The 11,089-nt window shown below is 35.9% G+C and overlaps 1 protein-coding gene across 1 annotated transcript; it reads right to left on the bottom strand.

The window, feature by feature from the left end:
• Positions 1-2,406: 2,406 nt before the first annotated feature.
• Positions 2,407-8,316, bottom strand: LOC115448525. Its single transcript, XM_030175976.2, has 7 exons — positions 7,936-8,316; positions 7,033-7,194; positions 6,548-6,728; positions 6,003-6,254; positions 5,301-5,375; positions 4,184-4,299; positions 2,407-3,288 (listed from the first exon to the last, which is right to left on the bottom strand). The coding sequence occupies exons 1-7, from the start codon at positions 8,101-8,103 to the stop codon at positions 3,088-3,090; spliced, it is 1,155 nt and encodes a 384-aa protein (XP_030031836.1). The 5' UTR covers positions 8,104-8,316; the 3' UTR covers positions 2,407-3,087.
• Positions 8,317-11,089: the final 2,773 nt, after the last annotated feature.

Here is an 11,089-nt window from a genome sequence, read left to right as displayed (position 1 = left end):
GATTAAAAAGGGCGTCTCGGGTGTTGGAAAATTCTCGATATTAGCCGGCGGCCGCAATAACCACTCACGAACATTTAAGACTTAATTTTGAGTACATGCGCCAATATTCCAATAAATTACGAAACATGCTATTACATTTACTAAAACTCGTACACGTTAATTTCCTTAAGTCATTGGATGAATGATAAAAATAGTGTAAATGTCGACATTATATAATTTAACATTTCAACACGCTAATTAATCTAACATAGCCCCGAACAGGAACAAGTGGGATGGTATTAGCCCGGATTATAATTTACATGTTACACAACAAAACAGCCTAATTAATGTCCAATTAGCACCAAAATATTTGTGTCTGTAATGTCTTCCAATTATAGAATGTACCCAGAAATTGTCACTATTCTGGAAATATGTCGATAATTATGTACTTAGTGTTCGTATGACCGTCCACCATGGCGATGGACTAGACACTTGGCTAAAAGGGAGGGCGACAGGGCAATTACTGAAACGAATAATTGAATCCCTCCTAGCCGAATTTCGGCCACGGCGGCCAATCTCAACGGAGATCACCCAGGTACGCACGAGATATTATAGTGCACAAGTGTGTGCGCAGTACACAGGTGCACTGTTTCTTCACTCTCATAGTCCGGTGAGACGGCAATCCGACATGACCGGAGAGAGATCAGGCGCAGGACCAACGTCTTTACGTGCTTAAACGGATGAAAAAGAAACGGATAATTAAGGCAGGTGTCAGTGGTAGAATATTTGTATATGTATTACGTTCTTTGACTGATCGGTAGCGTAGTTGTAAGGCGCGCGGTACGGCAGTGCTTTGAAGTCCTGGTTTCGAATCCCGGGTCGGGCAAAGTGATGTTTAGGTTTTTCAGCTTAGTATCAGCCCGGAGTCTGGAATTGGTGATAGGCTCGCCCCCTATCACATCATGGAATGGAACACACTTGGCGAAAAGTGAGCGCCGTGGTTGCGCCTCTGCACCCCCCTTCGGGTATGAATGCGTAATCTCTCTCTCTGTGTATGTGTATGTGTGTGTGTGCGTGTGCGTATGTGTGTAAGGTCCCCCATCCACAAGGTGCAAAATCGACTATAGTGACCCACGTGAGTAACGTTCCAGAATCAGCCTGTGTATTATATCGTGTTTCAAACAGTTCGGCATGTCGACTAACGCGCCAATCATCTCCAGTCAGTCGACTCTCCGGACCTCGGCTTGTTCAAAAATGGCAGCTACTCTTGAGTCATAAAAAATTACACCTTTATTTATCACGTAGGTGATCAATTTTGCACTTATGGTTATAAGAAGTAACTATTATTACTAAATTATATATAAATCAGTTATATAACTACAGACATTTAAAATTAGTGATGAAACCCAATTTAAAAAGCCTACAAGGTAAACCAAAGAGGGCACCTCGTGCTGGCTGGTATGGGTCAATAAAAAGACAATGCGTATCAATCTCCTCCAACCAGGACGTTATAGGCCCTAGCCTAGCCAACCTACGAACCTTTCACCAACTATTCATTCATTTAGTAACGCAATGTCAAAATGACCTTGTATAAGTTGGTACAAGCACACCACGGTTAATACAGAATGAATTCCCTGAGAAATTATAATTTAGCCACTTAGTAATAGGGTGTGTGCTATCTTTAAAGATCGGCACCTCAATTGATAAGCATTATATTTGATCACAGAAAACATTCTCCTACCAAAGTTAATCCCACGCTACTGTGAGGTCGCCAGGACATTCTTTATAAAGACGTTACCAAAAATATTTGGTTTATTTTAAGCTTAGTTTATTTAGATTAGATTAATATCGTATAAGTAATTTAACCAGCGTCAACATGATATCGAACCAAATAAAGTTATCCAGTTTGCGGCGTGCTTCCAAGTAAGCGGCGATAGCCTAGTTGACAGTGGAAGGGACTGTCGCGACGAATATCCGCAGGTTCAAAAAAAAGGGCATGAACCTCTGAAGTATCGCAAGCTTTCACTTTCAACTTTAAAATTCTTATAGAGAACTTCTCAGGTTTTCAGGTGTAATCTCGATATTTTCATTATAACCAGCTTCTTTCAGCGCGCAGTGGCCCAACAGTAATTTTTGTAAATATCGAAAAAATGCTATTAAAAAATAAAGGAAGGGAGGGCGGTACGAAAAATAATGGACTTACATCTTTCAAGAATTAGTGTGTTCCCAAAAAAGAAGTGATAAAAAGGCCTGACAATAACTGTATATCCAAGTATGAAAAATATCTCAGCTATGCGAGATGATAAATATAATAATAAGTTAAACTAATTTAGTTCGGTCAGTTATCCGCATTATGATCGCCTCTCTAACGTTAACACCATATGGAATAGGAGAACTAACGGAATTAACTAAATATTAATAATATCAATCGTTTTTTAACTTTATTTTTCAATAACACACAAAAGCATTTACGAGTAATGAACATTCTCTTCACATATCATATATTTCCTTTCGTAGGTTATAGGCAATTGATAATCCTTAATAACCTTCAATGAACTTACTAAAAGGTAAATAAAGAAATAATACAATGACAAAAAATGATTTGCCGCAAGAGAGAGCATTCGAACAATAAAAATAAACAATTCGTAATCCACAAAATAGACTATTAATAATAAATGTTATGCTACAGAATGTAGTATTATAGCACCCAGTGATTATTTCCCATCACAATATACCTTTGCCCGTTGAGGCTAGCGACGAAGTTGTGCGATGACTTAAGAAATTAAATAGCAATTCCTATAGATAAAAAAGAAAAAGTATTAATTGAGCCTATTGATCGTTGGTTTCTTGTCAATTTTAGCATTCGTTTTACTCGCCACACAGGAAGAATCACACACCAGTATCTCAGGATGCGTATAACCTATTCCTCCCGACTTTCGTAATTTATGTAAACTTTAATTATAATTAGAACAATATACAAATCGCATTTATGCATATTAGTACCTATATTATGTTGTTTCGGGTTCCCTTGCGAACTCCTCGCCACATACAAATATTTTTATTTAATTGTAAACATTATAAAAATCCGCTTTTGAGTATCGAAAGTTTTCAAGACTCAAAAGTGGCGGTTTTCTTGCTGACACCACTTTTGCCTGACATAGCTGATTTCTTGCTGACTTCGGATTTCGTGTCGGCCGCCGTCTCGTCATCTGGTGCCTCGGTCACATCCTCCATGGATATAGCCGGAGTGACAGTTATATTATTCTTGCTGAACTGCGAGTCTCTCGGCAGGTAGATACCAAAGCGATCCTGGAAGGAGATAGCTGATTAATATTAAATGACCACGTCAGTAGTTGTTCACGTCAATAGGTATAGTTCTTATCATAAATACCGATGTTTCTGATATATTTTTAATTATAAGGACATTTAAGAACTTTTGAATATAATATATTAAATTTCATCATCAGCCGGGAATCGTCCACTGCTGGACATAGGCCTCCATTGAGCGCCACAGGGACCGGACCTGGGCCGCCCTCATCCATCGGACTCCGGCAACCCTCACCATATTAAATTTATTAGCTTACTAATACTACTCGTCACACAAATGTTTATAAATTAGCTGTTTGACATAACTGTGAATAAAATGTACTTGAATCTTTAAAACTAGCTCTAACACCGATAATTATTATTAATCGAGGCAACTATTTAAATTTGAGCATTGTGAGCAATTGGTCGGACAAAATACTTTGAATTTTAGAAGGATTTAGAATTGTGATCTTTCGGGTCAGTCTCATTGACTGTACAAAGGCCAATAGTAAAATGCATTAGTTAGTTTTTGTAAGTAAATAACATTTTAGCACATGCTAATGTCTAACGTTATACCGTTACACAAACTGTTACTGTTACACATACTGTTGACTGCTTGGTTGCATAGAACAACACATTACAAGCAGAAAAGTCCCTATAGTATGGTTGTGTTTTATATTATGAAGTTTTCAATTATACCTACAGTCCGTACAAGAGCTCCGAAAAATCTTACGGAATTTTGACATAACGATAATATGCAATGATTTTGATAATATTAAAGGTATTATAGGTAAAAAATTCTTACATCGATAATACAATATCGATAAAATAACTGCATCATATCATTACGACATTATTCATTAAAAATCCTCGGAGCTCGCGGGCGGACAGTACTTACCTTTGCATACCGATTGTAAGTAAACTGCGGATGACAGACACAAGGCTTTGGCGGAGGTTTCTTGTAGCTCTCGTGGGATGACACCACGCTCTTTGGTGTCGGTGGTGTTTCCCAGCCTACAACGAATAATATTCAAGTCTTAGATCTCAGAAAAAGACTAACCGGCAAGTGCCAGTACTACTTCTCTACTTCTTCTTTTATACTTCTCTACTTAGATTCGCCGGCATCTAAAGAAGTCTCATGACTCTCATTTACACTATACTTACTGCATAACATTATAACAGGACAGTTATATGAAAAATAATATTTGATTTTAATGCATACTAATACGAAAGTCCTTGTGTGATTTCAAATGTATATTAATAAGTTGTCTTGAGATTTAAAATTAGTTTAGTTTTATACATATCATTAGAAAATTATTTTGTCTGCCTGGATGGCGTAGTTGTATTACGGCACAACTGCAATGCTGAGGTCTCGGGTTCGATACTCGAGTTGGAAAAAGTGATATTAGGTTTTTCAAGTCATTATCAGTCAGTCCGAAGTCTGGAATTTGTGTTCTATATGACTGACTATAGGCTTGCACCCTATCACACCATGGGACAGAATACACACGGCGAAACATGGATGCACCTGTTGAGTCACTGTCTACCCCTTGGAGGATAAGAGGCTAAATATGTATTTAAGTGTCCATGCAAAGCCACGTGTTATGTCTCAAATCACATCACATGGATCTCCTAAATATAACACTAACAAAAATAATATAATTGACCGTTTACAGAGCACAAGCGGTAATTTAAACTACAAAAACGAATTTATACTATTTAAAAGAGGCAAAGCGAGTAATTTTTATAATGCTTTCAATTCTACTGAAAAAGGAACTTTATATACAGCCAGAAATTTTACCGACGTATCGTCAAACGACAAATAATATTATGCAAATTGTGAATATAAAGGCGAAAAAGTTAAAAAAAATTGTACCATCATATATTATTGATATTTGGCTGAATATTATTCTAAGAACTACATTCAGCACAATATTCACCTCAGCTTTTTAAAACCTGGCCTAAATATAACCTAATGTAAGCATTCAACCAAATTCTATTTTGTTTAACCATACCCTTAAAGTTATGTAAACGTCTTACTGTTCTCTTCATCTTCTTTCTCATTCTTTTCTCCCAAGCAATTTCAGCAGCTAAAAGAATAAATTGTATACATTTTAGTAGGTGTTATAAACATAATAAATCTTAACTACCACGGATTATATTTAATACCCGTTGACCCCGCCTTTGCCTGCGTAAAAATACTGTAGCAATTGATGGCGCAAACCATACGTCACTGGTATCAAGTATTTCTAAATTACATTGTATCCCATTGGAGCAAATTACTGGGATAAACAGTAGACTATGTGTTAATCTAGGATAAGGTGTAACTGTGAGCCAAATTTCATCCAAATCCGTGCAGCTGTTTTTCTATTTACTTCTAACAAACATACAAACACCCATAAGTTTTACAAAAACATTTCGCGTCTATAAGTAATAGTCTATAAGATTTTATTTTATTCAGACAATATGAGAATTGAGTACAGTGATAACGTTACCAGCATTTATATATAAAAAAAATCTAAAAACAAAATTAACATAAATAATGGAAACATCGTGTTAAAAAACATCTGTTAGTCACTGAAAATAAATTATATACTTAAAAATGACATTTAGCATAATAATATCAAACGAAACCGTAACATTTCAAACATTATCAATAACCGATACGATATCAAATCTACTTAATACCATAAAAACATTTTCTAAAAAACGCATACCAATCCTTTCTTTTTCCATAATATCGATTTCGAACAACTTGTACGAATTATACAGGAGATTCGCTATGTCTTCTCTGATTTCAATAACGGGTATTTCCATAGCTTCCTCGACTGCCTTCATAAGTTCTACATACGCGGTGTCATATTTAAGAGCGCCTTCGTCCACGCCAGAGTATATTGCTTTATCCACCGTATTCGATACAATGGCGAAGAAAGCCTCAGACACTGTTGGTTCTGGTGTCGGTACTGATTCTGTGGCGAAAATAATTATTTTGTTACATCAGTAAACAGTGATAACGTTTGTATATTTCAACTAGAAATCATATGTTTTGTCTTATATTTATTTCTATAATTTAATTGATACGTCAGTTGATCCATTTATGTTTCAAAAAATAACTTAATTCCCGTTCAGTATTTTCCTCTTCACTCAATTTACCTATAATCAAATGTTCATAATAGTAACATGACTGAAAAGGTATCAAGGCACAAAGCCCCATCCGAAACTATACACTGAAGGCATACTTTATTATCATGGTGAACAATACCCGGAGTAGGCAGCGTTGTGACGGAAGTGAGGATCGATAGGAACGAGGAGGACAGTGTGTCGGGGGTTGGCACCTCAGGCGTCGACACACGCCACGGCTCCGGAGGGAAATGCTTTGTCACAATTTGCTTTATGTTGTTCTCCAGATCTATGTCTTTGAACACGAATGCTGGCTTTTCACGCTGTAATAAATTGTTTTTATGAAAGCATTTTGATAGATGCATTGTATATGAAACTTTTAATGTGGTGCAATATATTTAAACAAGAACAATATGTCACGCCTTTATCCTCGAAGGGGTAGAAAGAGGCGCATTTTGGGACACCCAATAACGCCAAGTGTGTTCCGTCCCGTGATGTGATATATAGCGAGCCTAACGTTTTATCGGGCACTAATTCTGGTTTTAATTTTTTTTATTTTTATAAAGGTAAGTGACTAATGTGTGATGACGTGATGTGATTGACGGATGGAAATAGTCTTAAATTTACCTTAACATACGGACTGAACGACGGCAGGGCTAGCCTTTTTTTTATTTCTTCGTTAAGATCTTCTGCCGGCCTTGTGAAATGTAGGCCAGCTTCCTTCAATATATCTTTTCTTTTTGCGTGTTGCGTCATTTTGCTTATGAAAATCTCCAACATCGCTTTGACCTACAATATTATATTTAACACTAAACCTCCCACACTGTGATATCAATGTTGAATTGAGTTGGCATGGGAATCAAGCAAATGGGACCACAAAGGGGGTTATTTTAATAACAAAAAATAGGTAAGCGCAACTATCTAGATCAATTTTTTATTTCTATGTAAGATATTTTTGCAACTTTTTACTAGCGACTAAATAGTAACTGTGAAATTTATTGTAAGACATCGTATTGAGATCTGCTTCTTTGATGTAGTCGTACAAGAAAAGAGGTTTATTTGCGAGACTGTGCGTGGGAAGAAGTAATAATTTGAAAGAGAGAAAAGAAAAAGGAAAAGAGTATTTTGAGCACAATATACAGTTACAATAATAAAACATTTTTTTGTACAATAAATTAATTTCCACACTGAATTTACGTATAAAAACAGGTTAGCTAATTCAAATATTTATCTTACGGGAATGGTTCTTGGTAAAATTGGACAGATATTTTTAAACATAATTAAAATTAGATTTTTTTAAACAAAACGCAATGGATTACAAATTGCAATTGTGAGTTATGTCTATTGATAAAGAAAAGAAAAGAATTAAATTTATTGGTTTTCTAGTTACCTTTAAATTGCAAAAAAATTTACCTATTATAATAAAAATTAAACGAAAACATTCAACTGCTATTAAACCATGCAATGTTTATATATGAAATGATTGCGTACTTATTCACAATTCAAATATAAATGGTAAGATTAAAATACCTCTGGATGCTGCGTGAGGTAAGCTTCTTGTTCCAATTGGATGTCCATGCCAAGCTTCACAATGCAGTCACGCTGGGCAGAAGTTAATGCGGTCCAGTCTTGCTCCAATATACCTTGGGCGGACAGCATCTCTGACGGAAGACCTTTCATGATTCTTCTGAATGGCATGATTGTATTATCGAATGATGTATTGTCTGAAATTATTAGTTTTGGCACTACAGGCAAAGAGAATTACAATATATATGGAAAGACTGCAGTGAACTGCAATAACCAAAGAGAATTATAATATATACGCAATAACCAAAGAGAGTTATAATATATTTGGAAGGCAGTAACCAACAATAACAAACTGGTTTGTTGTCAAACTTGTTGAGTAACTATAGCAACATAAAAATATATACGCACGGAGGCCCAATCATGACGCTGATATTATATATTTTAACTTCGAGGTTTCGTGTATATCACTTGATACACAGCTTAGACCTTATAACTAGACATACAAGAATCATGTCTAAAAATAGGAATGCACGGACCCCGTAACTCTATGCAATAAGGAAAGCTAGAACAGTTACGGAATAAGAAGTAAGTGTAGGTATATAAAAACACGACGTTGGTATAAATGTGAATATTTAATTAATTGGTCTAAAGGAAAGCGTTAGATTGCGCGTTTTCCTTGCATTATAATGTCATAATAAAACTAACTATATAAAAAAAGGAATCAGACAAATCGACTCACAAATCTCAGAGTAATCAGTGTTAATATATACAAAAACACGTGATTTAAGAACCTACTTTTTGGGAAGTCGGTTGAGAATTTTAGTTTACGTTAATTAAAGTAAAATTTTAACTAAAAAACTAAGGACTTGGAATGTGGGTACCTCATTGGATAGCGACATTATATGAACTCCTCCATAGATTCGCATTTCGGGGTGATCCTGAGTAACTTGTAAATACTTTCTGCGTAGATCGAACTAACAACATCTTAAATGATAAAATAATATCTTAAATAGGTAGATATTTTAACTTTTACTTGTCAATGACCAGCTCTCAGACTCCGTCCGCACCGAGACCATGAAGACTGCAAAGTCTTTGAAACGACGGGACACAATAATATAAATAATCGCGAAAAAATCCGTATTCATTTTATTTCGTTGGCTAACATTTGCGTAAACATAAGACATTTGTATATACTACTTTAACTACTACTGAGACAAGACATCATCCTGACAAACATAATATCTGTCGCTCCTTAATCACATCATACATAATATCTATTTTGGATTTTAAAAAATTTGGCGCAATACCTTCAATACCAAACACCCCTCCGGAGTTTTGTTCGATACTTTGTACTATTTATTAAGATATATCCCAAAACACGCGGTATTCAAATGAATAAAAAAACGAAAAAATTGTTTATTACAGCAAAACACATAAAACATGACATATTTATAAAAAAAAAGATTTAACTTAAGACAGTATAATAATGTTTTTGTTGATCATAATGTATCTGTGAACTATTTCCTTCGATTTCTTCACTAGGCAAGCCTGTATCGAAGAAATCGTCCTACGTGGATACAATTTGTGTTCAGATAGCACTACAAAATCGAAATAACTTATATATTAAAAGGAATAAAATAAAATGGAAATTAAATATAAAAATAGGAAAAACAAAAATAAACATGCTAAAAATAAAATAAAAATAAAATGACGGAGGGCCTTCGATAAATCTAATGACATCGAAATTGCCTAATACAATAAGTACTTGGGAGGTATAAACAATCAGCTAAACATACAATCATAAATTTTTTTACACGCGTCGACATATACATTATGCAAAAAATGTGCATTTGCACATAAATAAAATATACCCTGGTATCCCTTGTTGTCGTATCGGGCAAAGTTCAAAGGTATTTTGTATGGTCGAATCGTTTACGTCAATGTCAATAAACCCATTATTTGCGAGCGCTGCGTCGTACCAAAGGTCCCTGCATACACGGCGGAATAAATCCCTGCCGGCCACGCGCATACAAGCCGAGTTATACTTTTAGTGACAATAGACGACAAAATATGAGCCCTGTATCATATACTTTCCCACTGCTGGACATCGGCCTTCTTTACTACGGAGAGGGATTAGTCCTTAGTGCACCACGCTGGCCTGGTGCGGATTGGTAGACTTCACACACCGTCAAAATTCCTGTAGAGAATTTCTCAGGTATGCAGGTTTCCTCACGATGTTTTCCTTCGCCGTTAACGCAAGCTATAATTTACAATGAATACATACATAATTATTTAGAAAGATGAATGAAAGAGGTGTGTGTCCTTGAGATTTGAACCTGCGGACATTCATCTCGGCAGACCGTTCCACACCCAACTAGGCTATCGTCGCTTTTATGACAAAATATATAGGCATTCCGAAAACTTTTCTATACTCTGTTATCCTTTCTAATGTTGGGTTTTTATTTGTATTTGATTGCAGTTAAGTAGGTTCTGATTTCATTTTCAAGTGGGGTAATACTTCGTATCTTCGGCCATATGTCTGGATCATTGTTTAGGGATTAGTTTCGTGAAATGGAAAACAGGGAACCGGTTAAAAACACAAAAATCATTCAAGCGATATGCGTAAAAATTGGCTTGGATCATCATTGAAGCAGTGCTGTAACTGAGGATTAGTGAGTGGTGCCCAGGCGCAGACTGGGGAGGGTGTAGAGGTGACTCAACTATGATCAAGTTTTGGGTCTTACATGAGTGCAGTTTAGAAGCTCACACCGGCCTCACAAAAGAATTACGACACCTCATTGAGGCGGAGTACGAAAAAAAATAATTCAAGACTTAATTGTAACATCACGTTGCGTATGCGAGGACCTGAAATCCTCTGAGAAAAAACCGTGTCCGCGTGATATTTACACAAAGCGCTCCAAAACAAAGGGCGTGTTTAAAATCACGTGAAAATTATACCATCATCTGCATTTGGGAAAAAATGCACTTGACTTGTTCTCTACAAGGGTAGATAGAGCCATAACACATTACGCTTCACCGTTATGACACTCAATTATACTACAAGTGCTAAAATCATTTTGAAGTTTTCGGTTCCAAAAATACGCTGCCTGATGGGATTTGCCCCTAATACAGCAAGAAGCATTGATATAATATGTAC

Source organism: Manduca sexta, chromosome 27 (genome assembly GCF_014839805.1).
Source record: "Manduca sexta isolate Smith_Timp_Sample1 chromosome 27, JHU_Msex_v1.0, whole genome shotgun sequence".
Classification (NCBI taxonomy): Eukaryota; Metazoa; Arthropoda; class Insecta; order Lepidoptera; family Sphingidae; genus Manduca; species Manduca sexta.
The sequence above is the reverse complement of the archived record's forward strand: the minus strand, read 5'-3'. Positions and strand labels throughout refer to the sequence as shown.

Excerpts from the sequence above, each read along its gene's own strand:
- LOC115448525 (XM_030175976.2), bottom strand. The coding sequence starts at position 8,103 with ATGCCATTCAGAAGAATCATGAAAGGTCTTCCGTCAGAGATGCTGTCC. Across the intron at positions 4,300-5,300 it reads ACGTTTACATAACTTTAAGG|GCTGGGAAACACCACCGACA; the intron begins GTATGGTTAAAC and ends TATTCGTTGTAG. Across the intron at positions 3,289-4,183 it reads CTTACAATCGGTATGCAAAG|GATCGCTTTGGTATCTACCT; the intron begins GTAAGTACTGTC and ends ATCTCCTTCCAG.